The sequence below is a fragment of the Lampetra planeri genome, chromosome 56 (assembly GCF_965212315.1).
Source record: "Lampetra planeri chromosome 56, kcLamPlan1.2.h2, whole genome shotgun sequence".
NCBI classification, from domain to species: Eukaryota; Metazoa; Chordata; class Hyperoartia; order Petromyzontiformes; family Petromyzontidae; genus Lampetra; species Lampetra planeri.
The window spans coordinates 4,317,807-4,338,484 of record NC_136162.1 but is presented as its reverse complement, the minus strand read 5'-3'; the positions used below and the strand labels follow the sequence as shown (position 1 = coordinate 4,338,484).

The following is a 20,678-nucleotide window of genomic DNA, read 5'->3' as shown; positions in this document are numbered from 1 at the left end:
CGTCCACCTCGCCCACTTAGTCCATCTCGCCCACCTCATCCACCTCGTCCACCTCGCTACCTCGCCCACCTCGTCCACCTTGTCCACCTCGTCCACCTCGTCCAACTCGTCCACCTCATCCACCTCGTCCACCTCGTCCACCTCGCACATCAATGAACGCCATCAACAGCCCTGCGGGGGGGGGCTATCAGGATACTTGCAGGTGGAGGTGATTCCGAAGAGAATGGACCAGCGATGGCTTTTAATGGCCCCTTTACTGTAGGTTGCTTTGAATAACGGGGCGATCATATTTAGCTCTTCTTGGTTCTTTGGGTAAAGTCACGTAAGAATGAAAAAAATAAAATAATAAAAATAAAACATAATAAAATAATTCTCACGACGTTTCGGCCACAACGCAAGCAGCCGTCTTCAGGCGGAGACTTTATCGAAAGAACCAAGAAGATGAAATCCCTGCAGTCACGAAAGCTTTAAATCATATTTAGCCCTTGACTAGCGCGCCCGATTGTCGCCGGCGGTTTGCATCGTGGGCTCGCGTGAGTGGGCCTTGCAACGGGGAAATTTTGCGCCGTCGTTTCATCTCCCGTGCGGGAGGTCGAACCGATGACCTCTGGGTTGCAAGTCCGGTGTGCTGACCGTTGGGTCCTCTGGGGGGTGGAGGAGGTGGGGCTCGGTGGGGGAGCGGTGGTGGTGGTGGGGGGTTAAACAAAGTGAACGTAGTAGACTAACCTTTAAACAAATGTTAAAACAGAATGAGTAAGGATATGATTAGCTTTTGTCCTTCATATAGCCTGCTTCTCGCTCTCGCCCCGCTGCGTGTATCGGGAAAGCCTTCGTGCATTGCCCATTGATTAATTGCGCTTTCATATCGTTTGGGTCTTTCGGTAAAGTCACGTAGATAGGTAGAAAATAACAAAAACATTCCAGATGACGATCGCTTGTGTTGCGATCGTGAACGTCGCCGTTTGTCGTGTTATTTACTTTGAACCTATCTACGTGACTTTACCGAAAGAGCCAAAGGATATGCATTACTGCAGTCGCGAAAGCTTTAAGTCCAGATTTAATTGTGCTTTATTTTTTTACGAAAAAAATTAGAGAGGGGGGGGGGGGGCGGGGGATTATCCGCCCCTCTCCCTACCGTCACTACCTACCTCTGCCAGATCCTGCTGCTGCTGCTGCTGTAAACACACAATGTTATTTCTACATAATCTTCGCGAGATTAGACGTGGCTTGGCAGTGCGCAATAATTGATTTACATATTTCAGATATACCTTCGGATACAAACGGTGATTCATATTATGCAGCACGATATGATGGGCTATTACTTCCGCTTTTTCTCTCTCTCTAGATGTGTCTTTAGATTTATCCGCAAGATTTTTTTTTTATCAACTAGAAATTTCATTTTAGGAAAAAAATACTTGAAAGCCCCCCCTCCTTTTTTTCTGTCCCAATGTGACCGTTCGCCACCGAATATAAAAAAGACATCTCCAGTGGGATCTGAAAAATAATTCAGCAAAGAGCCTAATAATTTGCAAAAATTGTAACTTCGCAAGCTCGTTTTAACATGCGGAACAAACCATTCTTATAATTACCATAATTGCCACCCTAAATGGAAACGATTTCATCGCTCGACGTCAATTACGTCCCATTAATGCGTCACAACGCGATTTGACGCAGCGGATCTTTTTTACCCCTCTCCTCCCCCCTCTCCCCTCCAAAAATGTATAATTGTAAACACCGCAAGTGTCAATTATGCAGCGGCATGCTTATCGGTATTATTATTATTATCTTTAGCGGTTAATATATAACATTACCCTGAAAACATTTCAAATTAAATCATTTATTTTCGATTTTTTTTTGGTCCACGCGCACACAGCGTGATAAACGCTTCTTCATGAAATGCTTATCGGAGCTCAACCGCTGTATAAAAGAAGCAATATCCGCGGAAAGATTAGAGCTCGACATTTTTGGTTTGTTTGAATTAATTACACGTTTAATACGGACGCGGGCTGCCTGCCACGCCCGTCGCCCTCACGGTTCGCGGCACGCTGGGCCCGCCCGCGGATACGGAGGCTGCCGGCGGCGGATTCAATCCCTCGGCTCGGGAAAGTTGAACGGCTCCGTTCACCCATCCGCGTTGAGCCGTGTTACACCCTACGGTGGTGGGGGTGGGGGAGGTGCAGAGGGTGGTGTACTAACACCTCTTCCGAGGCGTCCGTCCTCTGCCCGGCGTGGAAGAGTAGGTCACATTAACGTCTTAACAGGGGGGGCTCTTGCGAGACCCATCTGCTCCGTGACGTTATTTATGAAGTACCCACCACCGTCTTGCAATTGACCACAGTGCGTTGACGCTCTTGAAATATTGAGGGCGTTTTCTGTTGTTGTTGTTGTTGCGAATTTGACCAAATTCAAAAATTCCTGTTTATCTTGAAGGCCTCGGGGGGACCACGCGGTTGAGATTCGTCCCTGGGCCGGCACCCCCCCCCCCCCCATCCTCTATGCACGGCCCTGCCTCGTGGTAAAGAATACGGCAGCATGTAGGAGGAGATTGATCCACGCCACTGCCACAGCACAGCGTGTTTACTCCACAACACCAATACGGGCACTTCATTTTATCTCCCAAAAACGAGGCCTCTCCCCCAACCCCCCCCCCGCCCCCGTTGTCATCATGACGCACGACCCCCACCCCACCCCCATTCCCCAGAGCTGAAAACAACGAGCCGGTTCACACAAAATAAACTGACCAACATCTCTAGAAGTCGCCGGGAGTGAATTTAACGAATCGCTCGCCGAGCCGCGTAACACTGCACGGCAGGATGACCAAGGAGCGCATCAGCATGCGCTCGACGGAGAGCCACACCTTGTCGATCACCACCACCACCCCACTCCCAATGCACCCACGCCCGCGTTCCACAGCAAAGATGATCAATCTTAAGCCTCCGCTCTCGACAGACACTGCTCGCCTGAGCTGCTGCTTCATGCGCGCCCCGCCTCTCTGAGATAAGGGGCCCGGCGTCACGCGCTCACGTACACATGTTCACTTAGTCTTTACTCAATGTGGGGAGAAAAAAAACAACACACCACCCCCACCCCCTCCCCACAATTTCCTTGAGCGGTATTCATGAATTATGTATTGACCAAACTGTCCTCGTTTTGTTGTTTTCAGAGCCACGGCAGTAAAAACGTAGACATTTATTTATTTATTTGTAAAGGTCCAGCCGCGCGATTTCTTTCTTACGCCACTTCTGCTAGAAGGGCCCTCCACTCGACAACGCTCTTCAGAGCTTCCCCTTAGAAGTGGGGTTTGGCCTACTCTTCCAAGCGTAATTTATATATAAGGAGACGAACAATAACACGTATTTTTTTACATTTTACGCTGCAACATCTATACACTATACTAATAACTAGTGTAATAATCGTAACAAATAAAATGAAAAAAACAACACGTATATAGGTTGAAGTTCTTTTGCACCGTACGTTGCGAACCGCGCCTCCCCTAGGTTGACTCAGCCTCAAATCAGTACCTGGTGTGGTGTGTAAACATCGCCACTGGGGAGATCAAGGCGGCCGGGCGTGGTGCTGGCCACCCACCCCCGCGTGTACCGTTCCGGCCTTCACAGGTGCTCGCTAACAGCACTTGCCCCAACAGTCTTCTAAGGCTCTGCGGGGGATATTTAATATTTTTTTCATTGAACTTCTTTCGCACCGTACGTAGCGAACCGCGCTCATCAGAGGTGCGGGTTAAGGACAACGAACTAAACACAACAAGTAGTTCTAAAGACAATGAGTTTGTCAATCTAGACGATTTAAAAGTGCACACCTTTAGGCTTAAAAAAAAATAATATCGGAAGGAAGAGAGCGTTCCAGACGGCCGCAGAAGCGCATTTGAAAGCGCGACGCGGTGGCTACCGCCGCCCGTGTCCGATGTCTGAGCCGTGAAGTTCGATGGCTAAAGCCAAAAGCCGCCGCCTCCGCTGCTGCTGCTGCTGCTGCTGCGAGGATGAGCGCAGTTCACGTGGATGGTGGTTTACGCTCCTTTGACGAGATCAGCGAGGAATTGTGGTCCATTTGCAGCGAGCGCTTTGTGTGTGATGATGATGATGACGAGCGCGACCTCACAACGTTTTCGCACGGCGACCGTGATGCCACTGCGGCTCTTGACGGCGTCGCTGTCGACGATAAAAACGCGAGGGCATCCCTCCTGGGACACGGTGATTGTCAGCAGCCCCATCGCCTCCTCCACCGTCGCGGCCGACACTGCCGTGTGAGTCGGTGAATGAGAGGTGGGTAGTCGTTAAAAAATAAACCCTTAAATCTCGAACGTAATTAAATGTAACGACGATTGATTAAATGTGGCAGGGAATGGGGTCACTATGGGATGTCTTGGTCACAACAACATGTACGGTCAAACTGTATTGTTGAATAATAACGAAGGCGGAGAGGGAGGGGGTGACTAAATGGAAACGATTTATTCCATCACCAATTTTCTTTATTTAAGATGCGGCTCTCCAATTACTTTTGGTGAGAGAGAATAAACAACAAAATTACTCTTTTTCATCTTCCTTGAAGGGTCGCCGAGCCCCTACCATAGCCATGTGGGCCCGGGCGTTTGTACCAGCCACCCCACCAATCGGGGTGGCTAGGAGATGTTAACTACCTCGCCTGGTATGCAGGAGGTCGTGGGCTCGATCCGGACCCTGACGCCTGCTGCTGTATATTTGGAGTTTTCGTGTCTTTCTCTCTCTCATCATCATCACGATGGCTATGAGATGTTAACTACCTCGCCTAGTCTACAGGAGGTGGTGGGTTCGATCCCGACCCTGACGCCTGCTGCTGTATATTTGGAGTTGCGTGTCTCTTTCCCCGTGGTCACGTGAATTTTTACGCGGGTCTTCCGGTTTCTCCCTCCACATTTAGAATCGACATCACGCGTTTATAGTATTTGGCTGATTTCAACGTCCACGTGATGATCACAAGCCACTTCGTTGAGCTATCGTTTGTGATGACCAGGTCGCTTCTGAAAAAGAGTTGTCTAGCTCGGTGGGCCTTACCTGGTAAAATAAAAAATGCATTCATAATTTACATTGTGGCCCAAAATAGTCTCGAATAAGGTACATCACAAATGCATAATTTAATCAGAGCATGAATAACAATATCGACACACAGACAATACGTCTGCTTCGCAAATCTGTTTCTCCCAGTAAAAAAAAAATAAAAAGAATGTACTGCCTCCTGGGAGAGCATTATCTCAGCGGCGCTGATTGTCTTGTTGTGTTTAACGTGCTCCTTTATAACTTAGCGTTCAGATGGCTAGGGTAGGTCACAGGCGGATTGCGTCTGTCAGTTAACCGGCATTGCTTCAAGCAAGCCTGACGATGCCAAATGAGACACTTTCACGTTGAACCCGGTGCAGGGTTCTTCGTGTGCTGAATTAGTAATGCCGCACAGGATTGCTGAAATGACGCACTCGTAAAATGCGCTTGTGCAAAATGTACTTTTGCTTTTTTTTCATTCTTACGCGGAGAGACCGATGTACCAAGGAGAAAGCACTATCATCTTGCTCGTCCCTTCAATCAGATGCTAAGTATACAGCAGCAACTATGATCTTGGGCTCTCAAAGTAAAGAGGCGATAGTTGTGTCTGATTGACATGCGAGCCGGGTGGCACGAGTTCGATTCCCGCTCACGGCCAACACCAGCGACGATTATCTGAACCGGTCATGCGTCTTCCCCGGGTCGTGTGGTGGTGCAATCATCACCACTGGGGAGACAAAGGCGGCCGGGCGTGGTATTGGCCCACCCAGCCCCTCGTGTGCCGTGCCGACAGCACTTGCCCCAACGGTCTGGTAAAGGCTACACGGGGGTTCTTTGTCTTTGTGGCGAGTGCAAATGACTGGAACACGGTCAACCCGACGGGACTTAGATTGAATCCAGATGCTCAACATTTCCATTATATTTATAGGTTCGGTGGGGAAATCCATTCTCTCCTGTCAATCATAAAAAAAACATTAATAGATTCCGAAATTGTAGGATTAGCCTGTGACCTACCCTAGACGTCTGAGCAAAGCCGTCTCCGTAATGAAGTGATTTGTGGGATCCTTCGGTGTGCTTTGCGCACCGGTGCCTCAAGAACAACGGCATTTATCTCGTCGGCTGCGATGTCATTTCACGACGTCCTGGTGCTTGACATATTGTACGTCGGGCCAACGTCGGGGGAGGTATGAAGTGGTCTCTTCCTCAAATTGTGCATCGGGTCATCGGCGGTGCTCACCACCTGGTTTACAGCCCCGAACCAGTTGAGACCCATGCCACGTTCTTCTGACGCGATCGAGTCTATCCATAGGGCTTCGTAAAAAAAAAAAATCGGTGCTCATTGTATATCAAGGTTGGTGTAATGATGTGGTTTAGTCAATCTCCCGACCACGATTTGAACCCGCAACCATCCGATTGCGAGCTGCTCGCTCTGCCATTGAGCGAGTTACGAAACCCGGCCACCCGAGTTCGATTCCCGCTCGCGGCCAACAACGGTGACGATTATCCGCACCGGTCCTGGGTCTCCCCTAGGTCTACTCGGCCTCAAATGAGTACCCGGTGCGGTGTGTAGTTAACATCGCCACTGCGGAGACAAAGGCGGCCGCGCGTGGTGCTGGCCACCCTACTCCCTCGTGTGTCTTGCCGGCCTTCATAGGTGCTGCTCGCTGACGGAACTTTCCTCAACGGTCTGGTAAGGCTATCGGGGGGGGGGGGGGGGGAGATCTTTGTCTTAGTTTTTTTTGTTACCCGAATTGATGGAGCAAACACTTTCAAATTGTACACACCTCGATAAAAAAAAACGGGTCAGAACTTTGCTTGCTGTGAAACGCTCCGTTTGTTGCTGATAAAAAAAATCCAATCGTATATTTTTGGTGCTGCCCCCGCACGTGACCAAACTCCGTTTCGCAATCGATTCTCCAGCACCCTTCCCCGCACTCGCTGCATTGCACTTTGCCAGCACGATGGGACGCGGTGGGTGACAGACGATCCCTGCAAATGTGTTTGCTGCTCGCGTTTTCTTGGGAAATGTGTCGTCTTACAAGTGGAACACGTCTCGCCCGATAATCGTTGAGTCTCGATGAGCGCTTTGATGAGCCACCATCGCGCACAATCCAACAGCAACATCTGTCGATGACACACCGCCCTTCTGCTATGAAGAAGGGCCATGTGCCCGAAACGTCGCCTATTATGTAATTTTCTTTTCTCCTTTAGGATCGCAGTGTTATTGAAGAATGTGTTGATTCTCTTTTGGTATTTATGCAGGTCACGTGGACTGCTGCGGCTAAACTAAACGTTTTATTTTATTTTAGCTGGTAAGGCCCTCTGAGTTATGTAGCTTTTTTGCAGAAGCCACCTGGCCACAGATGATTGCTCAACGAAGTGGCTTGTCACGTAGAAATGTCTAAGAGCCAAATACTCTAAACGCGCGATGTTGATTCTAAATGTGGAGGGAAAACCCGGAGGACCCGGAGAAAAATCCACGCGACCACGGGGAGAGAGAGACACGCAAACTCCAAATATACAGCAGCAGGCGTCAGGGTCGGGATCGAACCGACGCCCTCCTGCACACCAGGCGAGGTAGTTAACATCTCCTAGCCACCGCAGCGGCCACAGCTGTAAGCGTGAGACTCGGGATTGAGCGCCTCTGTGAGAGTTGACTTGATTAGGTTTTCACCTGGATCGCGAAGGGGTCTGTCCGGACATCGCAGAAGGATCCTTCATTTCAGGGGAGACTTTCCGAGAAATCCAGAGAGCGAGAGAGAGAGATAGTGTGTGTAGCGCAACGAAGACGCCCCACGTATTTGCAGGTTCCGGAAGAGTGCAATGTGAATGCCATGCAGGCCCGCACCCTTTGGTATGTACACAATGTCAAGGGATCGTTTGCAATATCAACAGGAACGGTGCGAGGGAAATTGGCCGGTCGTCTCTGACAGGCGGCCCAAGTAAATTCACGAGTGAGAGGTTTCGTCCAGGGAGAGTCTCACGTCTCGCAGACTTATGCCAGGGATTGTGAAATTTCGGTCACAGTTCCTATGATCACTGTTACATTGCTTATGGCTTTATTTGGTGATTTCGAAAACGTTATTTGGTTGGGCCATGTTTGTTTGTTGTGGTACAGTGTTAGAATGATGGCTTTAATCTAAGTTGTCTTGTGGTTGTTGTTGTTTGACTTGCATTCCACTGGGATTTTTGCACAGCGTTGGTGTACGGTGCTTTTTTTCTGGAAGACTTTGCAGTTTTTTCCTGAACTTTTCTGTTTGCACATAGTCACTTTAATATGTTTTCTTCTTCATGTTTTTGTTTTTTGTTTGTTGCGGTTGCATCAGATTCAAGAGACGAATGGCTCACAGGGCTATACCTAATACATGAAACTGAAACAGGCGGCCCGAGTGCTGACGACATCACTGACTTCCTGTGGGCGTGGCTTTCAGGGGGTTTACAGCAACAGGCGTCAGCTGTCATGGTAACTAACTATCACAAAAAAAATGTTTTACCAGGTAAGGCCCACTGACCTATGTTGCTCTTTTTTCAGAAGCGACCTGGCAACAAATGATAGCTCAACCAAGTGGCTTATCACGTGGAAATGTATAGCAGCCAAATACGTGATGTTGATTCTAAATACGGAGGGCAATACCGGAGGACGTGGAGAAAAATCCACGCGACCACGGGTGGAGAGAGAGATGCAAAGTCTAAATATACAGAAGGTGTCAGGGTCGGGATCGAACCCACGACCTCCTGGATACCAGGCGAGGTAGTTAACATCTCATAGCCACCGAGGCGTCAGGGTTGAGTTCGAACCCACGACCTCCTGCATACCAGGCGAGGTAGTTAACATCTCATAGCTAACGTGGCGTCAGGGTCGGGATCGAACCCACGACCTCCTGTATACCAGGCGAGGTAGTTAACATCTCCTAGCCACCATGGCGTCAGGATCGGGATCGAACCCACGACCTCCTGCATACCAGGCGAGGTAGTTAACATCTCCTAGCCACTGGGGCGCCGCTGTTTAAAAAGTGTAAAACAAAAAGATTGCTTACAAGTTTGAGTGGATGAAACGAATCACTCAAATCAGGATTGCACACGGCAGCAATCATAGCCACCCACTGCAAAAAAACACGACAGGGCCCTCTTGAAAGTGAGACTCGGTGAACTTTTCATGGGTATACTAGCGTCATTATCATTTTACCAACTGTGATTTCCCACCCGCCCCCCGCCGCCCCGCCTCTACGTGTAACCAAGCCTTGCATATAAATGGAGCACATCTGAGGATTCGTGACGAAAATAATACGATACATCTGCAATGACGACTTGACACACTTGTCTTGAGATGGAACTTTATTGAAGACACCTTCACTTGATACCATGTGGAGACCCCACTGCATCAGCCCTGAGTCTCCCGCGCATCTCTCCCTTTTATACCAACACGAGCCCACGCCCCCCTTCTCGATCATTCTGGCTGACACTGGATTCTCGCTCCCTTCTTGATCATTCCCGTAGCCACCAGACCACTGCCACTCACAACTGATACCCCCGTCATTACCTCCCGTGGCCACCAGTCCCTTCACACTCACAACTGATACCCCCGTCATTACCTCCCGTGGCCACCAGTCCCTTCACACTCACAACTGATACCCCCGTCATTACCTCCCGTGGCCACCAGTCCCTTCACACTCACAACTGATACCCCCGTCATTACCTCCCGTGGCCACCAGTCCCTTCACACTCACAGCTGATACCCCTGTCATTACCTCCGGTGGCCACCAGTCCCTTCACACTCACAACTGACTCCCCTGTCATTACCTCCCGTGGCCACCAGTCCCTTCACACTCACAACTGACTCCCCTGTCATGACCTCCCGTGGCCACTAGTCCCTTTGCACTCACAACTGACTCCCCTGTCATTACCTCCCGTGGCCACCAGTCCCTTCACACTCACAACTGACTCCCCTGTCATGACCTCCCGTGGCCACTAGTCCCTTTGCACTCACAACTGACTCCCCTGTCATTACCTCCCGTGGCCACCAGTCCCTTCACACTCACAACTGACTCCCCTGTCATTACCTCCCGTGGCCACTAGTCCACTCACACAGCGCCTTTTGGTCTCGACTGTCATTACACACGTTAGTCAGAGTCAGACGAGGAGACACGCCTTCAGACGGAGACTCTCAGGATCAGATGTATTTACACTAGAGGAATCCGATGAGCTACAAAGCACTTTTTCACAGTAACAATAGCCTGGCCTCACAGGTCACAACCTCTGCCAGTATATAAAAGGTAAAGGTGCAGCCCTGAAATGCATCGCTCGTGCCACTGCCTGGTAGAAGGACGTAATTTTGGCCCACTGTTCTACGTCTCGGAAGACGTTGGAGAACGTTTGACTCCTCCAGACATGACCTGTCAATCGATGAACTTTGGGCGTAACCATGAGAAAGTAATAATGCCCATTTGTAAGGCGCTGTTCATCTGTTAGTCCCGCCGCATACTGTCCAGTTGAGTGGACAGACGCGGTGAGATATTGGATTTAAGAAACTCGCAACCATCCTTTAACACACCTTCAGAGAACATCGGCTTCAGGCCAATTTGTAATACTGAAGCGGTGAACAGCTTTCAGAAGAAGTGGAGATGATTGAGGTTTCGCAATGGCTTGCCTTTTGACTTTCTATTAGAGATGTGGCTACAAGGCTCGGTGAGCAGCGGAGCAGGAGAGGAAAAGTAATCTTCATAAAGACGGAGATTCCTACAGAGCTGGGGAAACGATAACATAACTCGACTGTAAGTGCACATGGGGCACAGCTGGCAGCTGGAGGAGCAGCTGGGATCTGCGGTGGCATTTCTACCAGAAGGCAGTGAAAAAGACGGCTGCAAGAGTTGCACAAGGCAATCAAAAGTTGATGGGGAAGTAGGAGCAGTTTAGAGGAGTCATACTCTTAGTTTTTTCGGTAAAGTCTCGTAGGTAAAAAATTAAATTAAAATTAATAAAAAAAAAAAATCACGACGTTTCGGAGGCAACACAAGTCTCCATCATCAGGTGGGACCGTCACAGCCAGATTTGCTGTATCAAGTGAGTTTCAAATCTAGAATCAGTTTAGAGGAGTTTCTACCCCCATGATGTATGTATGTTGAACTTCTTTCGCACCGTACGTAGCCGATATGTTCTCCCCGTGGTCGCGTTCCCGGTTCCTCCAACTTTTATTTTTTTACCTCCTCCACACTTAGAATCAACATGGCGCGTTTCGAGTTTTCGGGGCGGCTATAGATTTCCACACGATAAGCCACGGAGATGAGCAGTCATTTGCGATAGCCACGTCGCTCCTGAAATAGGGCGATGTAGCTCAGTGGGGCCTTACATTGGTAAACTAAGAATAGTCGTCGCGGGATATGCCCTGTGGTTTTGCTCGAAGCGCCGTGAACTCCGTGACCCGAGTTTCATTCCTGGCCACGGGCTAACGCCAGTGGTGGACAGGCCGTATCAGAACTGAGCCTCTGTCCTATTGCCATTCACCAACCTGCATTGACTGGAATGGTGAAGTATGGTCAAACAACCTCCATGACCTACATGGCATGGATTTGGGTGGCCTTCAAGCTAAACTATAAAACTGAACATGTATTTATTTATTTTAGCAGATAAGGACAACTGAGCTGATAATAGTTTTTTTACCCTTTTATCTGGCAACAAAACTGACACCTTTTTTTACGAGGAGTCATGTTTGCATAGACCACAATACTTGCGCCTTTTGGCGTCATCTGGTCCAACCCATGTGAGACTAGGCTCTAAGGAAAGGCTGAGCTCGTCGCTGCCTCACCTCTCGTCTCTTCCTCCGCAAATGTGGCGATTTTGACTATAAAAATGATTGGAATCGCACAGAAATGACATTTATAATACAGATCAGTGGAAAAATATTAATATTTATTTTGTTTGATTATTCTTTTGTAACTTTTCGTAACAGCTATTTTCATTGGAGTATGACATGTGAGGGTCTGCCTCCCCTGCCTCCCCTGCCCGCACGTCCCTGGTTTTCACGTTGGACTTCTTTCGCACCGTACGTAAGCCAAACGGTGCGGGGGAAAAGGACAACAGACTAAAGACATACACACACACAACATAATTTCTGAAAAGTAAACACGCAGCGGTTGAATCGAATTGCTCTGATGATGCATGGCCATGAGAGGCATCCATAATTCTCCGAACTGCTTCAAGAGCTTGGGTCACGCTGCCTGTTTCCTTTTTGAAACGCAACATTTTACCACGAATTTCATCTCACTCGCTATTTATTTTAACCACCACCCTCCCCCTCTCTCTCCCCATTTTGCATTTCGCCACGCGAGCAACAGGGTTTTTGCGAAACATCTGCAAAGAGGGGACGGGATTATATTAATCGGGGTTGTTGTTGTTGTGAAATGTGATGAACACACACACACACGAAAAAAGCATTTCGCGTTTTCACCGATTGTTCACCCACGTGATATGCCACGGAATTTCAATCGCGTTCCAGGGCTTTCTTCAGGCCGTCCTGACGGGGGGCACCGAGGGGATGATGGTTTTGTATGTCATGACGCCTCCTCGTGTTGATATAATAATTAGTATTCGCTGTCAACTCTACTGCAACATGGGGAGCGCCTCGTGGAGGGAGTTAGAGTCGGCGCACGTGCGAACACGGGTGAGCCGAGTTCGACTCCCGATCACGGCCAACGACACCGTTGGCGGTGACTCGGGCCTCCCCCTAGGTCGACTCAGCCTCAAATGAGTAATTTCAAACTGGGGGCGGGAGGGAGCTAATAGCAAAAGCATCCACCCACCACGGCCCCACCCACACACATCACCCCCCCCCCCTGCCTCCATCACCCCCGCCCCCACCCCACCCCCCTCCATCTCCCCACGCCCCCACCCCCGACCCCCATCACCCCCGCCCACAAAACCCCCCGCCCCCATCCCCCCCACCCCCTACCCCGTACCCCCCCGACCCATCCCCCCACCCCCTACCCCAAAACCCCCCCGCCCCCAAAACCCCCCCGCCCCCATCCCCTACCTCCACCCCCCGCCCCCCACCCCACCCCCCCTACGCCCCCGGCCATAATTGAGTGATTTTTAATGACGGTAAAGAACCAATCTCATTCCAGCTGACTCGGCAACAATTTCACACGCGAGTGATGCCGGAAGTTACTTGCACAGTAAGTAGAACAACAACATCAACAGCAGCAGCAGCGGCGACACTTAGTTCACTTTACCGCGTGTCACATGTTTGCAGGATCCTGTCAACAACGCGCGCTCGCTACGGACCGCAGCGAGGACAGCGCGTTCACCTCTGCGCGTATTAGCGAGACGTCGATTAATCAGTCCGTAATTACCGCACACGTCAGGTAACACAATCAGGCACGTTAGCTATTAAATTAAAGAGTGGCTCAATCATGCGATAACAATTGTTTTTATATATACAGTATAGGGGTTCATCTTCTTGGTTCTTTCGGTAAAGTCACACACACACGCGCACACACACAACCACTCACACGCGCACACACACAACCACTCACACGCGCACACACACAACCACGCACGCGCACACGCGCGCGTGCGCACCAACTCTCACGACGTCCACGCAGCCTCCACACGCAGCGGCTTTCAACTCCTTTCTCCGACCTCCCACGAATAACGCAAAAGACAAAGATCCCCCCGGTGTGTAGCCTGTAACAGACTGTTGGGGCAAGTGGTCTTAGCGAGTGGCACCTATAAAGGCCGGAACGGCACACGAGGGGATGGGTGGCCAGCACCACGCCCGGCCGCCTTTCTCTCCCCCACACCGCACCGGGTACTCATTGGAGGCTGAGTCGACCTAGGGGAAGCCCAGTACCGGTTCAGATAATCGTCACTGGTGTTGGCCGTGAGCGGGAATCGAACTGGGTTCGTAGCGCGGCGCGCTAACCGCTACACTACCGCTCCGCAACGAGTATCACCCTCCCCAACACACACGCACACACCATCAACTCAGCTCGCAGAGAGACAAATTTGCTGCTGCAGGTGGTGCCGTGGGCAGGACACCGAGGTCTAAGTACAACCGTCCGTGCCACGTGGCTTTAGCGCAAGGCCGTAATTATCATATAAATTGGGGGGGGGCACATCCCCCCCCAATATTCAAATATCCTCAAAATGTCCCCCCCCCCAATATATTGCTATAAAATAGATTTCTGTTTATGTGATTGTGGTTATGGTTGTACTTTATTAATCCCTAATCTCTGCCATTACATACAATGAAACAAGAAAAGGTAAAAAAAGGAAGAAACAGAGCAATGTAATGCAATACACTATTAGACATTATTGTTAAAAATAAATAAAAAGTCCATCTTATGTGTTAGTGATTTTTTTTTTTATTTTAGGCAGGAAATGGTAGGAAATTATTTTAAAATTTTGAGTTTTTTTTCTTGGGGGGGGGGACCCCTAGACCCCCTAGAAGATTTGGTCCCCCCCAATGTTGACTCCATGGCTACGGCCTTGCTTTAGCGGCAACAGCGCAAAAGGAGATGACCGCATGTGGCTTGTGGTGTAACCTATTACAATACAGATACCGTGTGTGTGCGTGCGGGGTGTAACTAGGACAGTTATTGATAGGCAGATTGGGATAAAATAACAAAAATAAATACGAATAAAGAGGCGGGATGAGAGCTGGGTTTGAGTGCTTTTGGAAAATTGAAATTGACAACGATTAGCAACATCTAATGCAGTTATATATTTACATATCGACGTGCGCGTTGTCTAAACGAGAGGTTCCGATGTACGGATCGCTTCCGTCTGAATGACAAGGGAATGCCAAATATGGAAAGCGCACGAGATGAGCGTGGAGGGGTGGGATGAGAGGCGGCAAACCACGAGCCCGAAGACGCAACCGTTTGGCTCGTGGACACATCGCCCAGCAAGGGATTTCAAGTTCATTCATTTCAAGTTCATTTATTCGGTATAGCCCTGTGAGCCATTGGGCTCTTGAATCGGGATGATGATGACGACGACGAGGATGAGGGCCTCTGCTTGCCGAGACAGATGGTGAGTGGAGTGGCAGACACAATTCAGACACCGTGGAGATGAAACGATGTAATCACTTGGTGTGCAGAGACAGAGAGAGAGAGAGCGGAGGTCCAGCAGTTAATTGACAAAGGCCGATTTGGATGATTGCAATTGAAAGAGCTGCTGCTGCTGTTTTTTTTAAATGCGCAACATTCACCAACTTGGACGGACTGCGATCATCACGCTGACTAAGAGACTTCTCTCCTCCTCACTGTTGCTGCCAGTGCTGTAAGGGAGCACGAAGACGGGTGGTGTAGTCAGCAGCAAGCCCGGCCACCTTTGTCTCTCCAATGCTGATGCTCTTACAACAACACCACCACCGGGGTATTCGTTTTTAGGCTGAGCTGACCTAGGGGGAGACACGGGACCGGCGTTAGATTATTGTCGTCACCAATGTTGGCCCGTGTGCGGGAATTGAACCGGGATCGCCTGCGGTGGGTGGGGTCGTAGCTCAGCCATCTCACCACTACACCACCGCTCCCCAATGCCATTGCGTACAAAGATGCCCCCTTATAGACTTAACGCACCGTTGGGGCAAAATATTGTTAGCGAGCACCTATGAAGGCCGGCACGAGGGGGGGGTGAGATTCATATTCTTAGGTTTTTTCGGTAAAGTCACGTAGGTAAACATTTTAAATTAATAAAAGTAAAATAAAAATAAAATAAAACTCACGACGTTTCGGAGGCAACACAAGCTTCCGTCTTCAGGTGGAACCGTCACAGCACGACAGTGGGATGCCCGCCGCCACGCACGGGCCACCTTTGTCTCCCTGGTGACGACTATTTTACACACCGCACTCGTTTGAGGCTGAGTCGACTTAGGGGAGGCCCAAGGACCGGTTCATATTAACGCTATCGCTGGTGTTGTTGAATCAAACCCGTCTCGCCAGGTCCGTGGCATCAGTGCGCTAACTACACCACGCTACCACGCCCCCCCCCCCCCAATGCGTCATTGTACAGAGTATTTACACGCGGAGGCGACGCATGCATTCGCGTGCCCGTACCGAGTGGCAACGCTCACAAGAATCGTCGTTGCAACGTGGTCCGCTCGCTGTAGCACCCCCAACGGCCCCACCCATTCTCAGCACCCCGGCCACATTTGGATATAAAAGCCAACTGCAATCCTTCACCCCCCCCCACCAACCCCTTTTCTCTCTCTCTCTCTCCTCCGTCTCACCCTCCCTCCCTCTCTCTCCCACTCTCGTAGCACCTCCATGCAATGCGCAGAGAGCGTGCAGTCTAGCGGCGCTGTGTTCACAGCGTCCCCTGTACCAGCGTAGCGTGCATCAGCATCATCAGCATCCTCCTCACATCGGCCGTGTCCGTATTGCGCAAAGTTCATCTTGCGCTCCCGCTCGCTTTGACGAGCGCTACATGTTTATTGTGTTCTGGTTTGGCGCTCATCTTTCGCTCGGGGGGGTGTTTGGAGAGAAGTGGGGGGTGGAGGGGGGGGTAGCCTTCTCGATGTGTACCGCTTCTCTCGAGGAAGCCACCGGATCGATCGTTGCTTGCGCGGCCCCGTTCCGCCGTTGCGCGTAATTCGGTGCCGTTCCAATTAAAGGCGTCCATCGTGCTGACCATCCGTGGGAGGGAGGGGGGCTCACGCAGCCTCCAAGGTGACGCGCTGCGGCTATATAGCCCCGCTCGCAGCGCGGCTCCGCGTCTGGATTTCTCTCTTTCTCTCTCTCTCTGTGCCGTCTGTGTGTCTGTGTGTGGGTGTCTGAGTCCAGACGGCGCATGCATACGCGCGCGCGTGTTTGTGTTGCTGCATTCGTGTCGATCTGATAGCTCTGGGGGGGGGGGGGGCTTCGTCCCTCCATCCGTGTCTCAGCAGCGCTGGTGTTAACGTGTGACCGTGTCTCTCCGTGTTGTTTCATTTTCTCTGTCGATCTTTCCCCCGTGCCTCTCGCTGTTTCATCGGGATTCGTGTTGTATGTATGTGTGTGTGTTTTTGTCTCCGTGTCTGTCTACGTGTCTCTGTGTCCTGTATATACTCTCAGCGTCTGTACGTTTCTTGTCTTGACGTGTTTGTGTCTTTGTACATCGATGGGCGTCACCAGCATCTTTCTCTGACTGTGATTAAAAGCTTCTTTCGGCCGCTGTCACTCTGACTGCACATTTATAATTGGCCGTTTGTCGCTTGATCCAGTCGCATTTTTTATTTTGATGCGAAAAGGCTTTTGAAGAGCAGGCTTCAAGAACTATATTCATACCTTTTTTGTACAATGTATCTCCCAATTCTCATTACCCAGGGCATACATATGCATGTCCTCCATTGCATCAATTAATACATTCATTGAGAGTGCAGGGAATTGATGAAGAGCATCGGAATTAATTGATTCCCCATCAAACAGATAACTTGAGAACTGCATGTCTTTGATTCGTTCTTTTGATTACCCCTCTTCTCCTTTGAACCCATGATCGTGTAACCACCTTCCACGAGGCCTGCTCATCTTCCCTTCGCTGCCCTGTCTCTCTGCGCGTGTCTCCCCTGTCGTCATTTGCCTCTCAGTCTGCCCGTTGTCAACCCCCACCACCCAGCCTCACTCTGTCCGTCTGCGGTCGTTCCTAACAAACAAACAAACAACAACAACAACAACCCTCTTCAATCTCAACAACAACCACCACCACGCACACGCAACCAGCCCGCGGGGTCGTGCCCTTTCACCAGCCATGGTGGAATTCCTCCACAGTCTGTGGCACGCTCTGCCCTACCACACGCGGCACGCATGGCTCGGCACTGCCGCGGGCGGCGATGGGAACGCGTCTCTAGTCGCCAAGTTCTCCGTCGGCGGCGTCGGCTCCGTGTCCCCCCACGCCGCCCTGACCACGGGCGCCAACTTCGGCCCGTCCGACCCCTCTGCCTCTGTCGACAGCAACAACGGCACAGGCGAAATCGCAGTCGCCGCAGCAGCAGCAGCGGACTTCTCGATTGAGAAACTCAAGGGTCTGGCCGCGAGCTCCGTGCGACAGGACGGCACCGTCAAGGCGCTGCTCATCGTCGCCTACTCGGTGATCATCGTCATCTCGCTGTTCGGCAACGCGCTCGTGTGCCACGTGGTGATCAAGAACAAGCGGATGCAGTCGGCGACCAGCATGTTCATCGTGAACCTCGCAATCGCCGACATCATGATCACCACCCTCAACACGCCCTTCACGCTGGTGAGCGAGGCGAGCAACGCGCGTGCACGCGGATTGCGGCGTTCCCTCGTTCGTGCACCTTTGCGCGTCAGCTGAGTCGATGGTGTCTGTGTGTGTCTGTATGTGTGTCAGTGTGTGTGTCTCTGTCTGTGTGTGTGTCTGTGTGTTTGGGGGGGTGGGAGGGGTGGTACTCGTTGGGGAGCGGTGGTGTAGCGGTTAGCGCTACTCTGCGCTACGAACAAGGCGAGCCGAGTTCGATTCCCGTTCACGAAGATTATTTTAACCGGTCCTGAGCCTGCCTTAGGTCGACTCAGCCTCAAATCAATACCTGGTGCGATGTGTAAACATCGCCACTGGGGAGACAAAGGCGGTCGGGCGTGGTGCTGGCCACCCACCCCCATGTGTGCCGTTCCAGCCTTCACAGGTGCTCGCCAACAGCACTTGTCCCAACAGTCTGCTAAGGATATATGGGGGATATTTGTATTTTTTATTGAACTTCTTTCGCACCGCACGTAGCAAACCGCGCTCATCAGAGGTGCGTGGTAAGGACAACAAACTAAACACAAAAAGTAGTTCTAAAGACAATGAGTTTGTCAATCTAGACGATTTAAAAGTGCCCAGCTTTCGGCTTTTTTTAAAATTTAATATCGGAATGAAGAGAGCGTTCCAGACGGCCACAGAAGCGCATCTGAAAGCGCCCCGCGACGCGCCGACCACCGCCGCACGTGTCCGATGGCTGAGCCGTGAAGTTCGATGGCTATAGCCAAAAGCAACGAACGCGTTTCACGAGATCGATGCCGCCAATGTCGAGGTCTGCTGTTGTCCACGATGAGAGGGCCTCGCGTGAGAGAGAGAGACAGGAAGAGGGAGAGAGTCCGTGTCGTTTTACTCTTCCTCCTGCGTTAAAGGGGGCGCGGGGCGGGCAGTGGCGATGCGAGACATTCACTGGCGCGCCGCTACCCCTGGGCGGGATGATGCAGTGGCGGAGATGGACCGCTGCTGGGCGGTCCAGCCCTGCCGTGCGCTTTCACGGGCTGTGCCTATCGCTCGGCGCGACGTCCGACGTTTTACACCTCGCGTTCCCAGGAGCTTCTCTCCAGGAGCTAAACTGAAAGAAGAAGACGGCAACAACAAAAAGAAAAAAAAACTTCCAGGGAGCGAAGAAGCTGCTTTGGCACGCGGAGCGAAACGCCGGGCATCGTGGCAAGCGACTCGCACGTTCAACCTCCTCTGTCCGCACCGTGCGTAGTCAACCGTGCCGACCTGAGGTGCACGCGAAGGACAATAAGGTGGAAGTGGTGGAGTTGAGGTGGTGGAGTTGCGGTGGTCGAGCTGGAGGTGGTGGAGTTGAGGTTGGTGGAGGTGCGGTAGTTGAGGTTGAGGTGGTGGTGATGGTGGTTGAGGTGGTGGAGGGAGAGTTAACGTTGAGGTGGAGTGATGGAGTTGAGGTTGATGTTTGGTGGAGGTGGTGGTGGAGTTCAGGCGGTGGAGGCTAGCGGCTCCCACGTGATCAACCTGTCCGAACACGTGGCCAACCTTTCCGGACACGTGGTCAACTTCTCCGGACACGTGGTCAACTTCTCCGGACACGTGGTCCACCTCTCCGAACACGTGACCCACCTCTCCGGACACGTGGCCAACCTCTCCGGACACGTGCTCTGGCTCCGGTAGCGCGTTTCTTGACACGCCCGCCGGCAAGGCTTTGATGTGAAATACGAATTGTTCGCGTCAAATGCAACACTTTTTGTAAGTACGGTATTACTTTATCACCAGGAACATGCCGATCTAATCAGATAACGAAAGCCAAGCGATGGGGGGGGGGGGGCGGGGGGGATTGAGTCTGGATAGTTACCTGGATGGGGGTGACTGCCATGCATACCAGGTGTTATAGGCTGCCGTTGGGCTACCTTGTTAGCAAGTTGACCAGGACAGCAAAATCCATTTCTCCAAAATAAATGCTCCCGTCACCCACCACCCCCTACAACCCCCCCATCTACTCCCCCCCCCCACCACCACCCCGTCAAGGTCGGGATCGTACCGACGACCTCCTGCATACCAGGCGAGGTAGTTAACATCACAGCAGGTTTGTTGTGGGATGCCCGAAGTCGTGGCGTTGTGCTCAAATGACACGCGAACTCGCCTCGCAGCCGTTTATTTTGTCAATCCACTGCGTTGCACGGTGAAATAACACCGCCCCCCTACCCCCCCCCCCACCTTGTCGGGAGTTAATTGATCATACTTCACCGCTTGTTGGACGAAGGCAGGGAGCGCAGACCTCGAAGCAAGCGTGCACGTACAGCACCAGCGATGGATTTTGACCGCGCACTTCGACGTTCCGTCATTTCGTGCGCAATTAAAAGTCATAGAATTTACAACAAATGCCCACTCTTCACAATCCCCACTTGATTCACCAATGTAGGGCTAGCCACGAATCGCGCCATCACCGTCGTCCAATTA

At 51.2% G+C, this 20,678-nt stretch overlaps 1 protein-coding gene across 1 annotated transcript in view; it reads left to right on the top strand.

The window, feature by feature from the left end:
- Positions 1-17,753: 17,753 nt before the first annotated feature.
- Positions 17,754-20,678, top strand: part of GPR83 (G protein-coupled receptor 83) — a 33,953-nt gene continuing 31,028 nt past the window's right edge. Inside the window, exon 1 of the mRNA XM_078618098.1 lies at positions 17,754-18,242. Within this exon, the coding sequence (XP_078474224.1) occupies positions 17,754-18,242 (489 nt within the window). The remainder of the gene's footprint in view (positions 18,243-20,678) is intronic.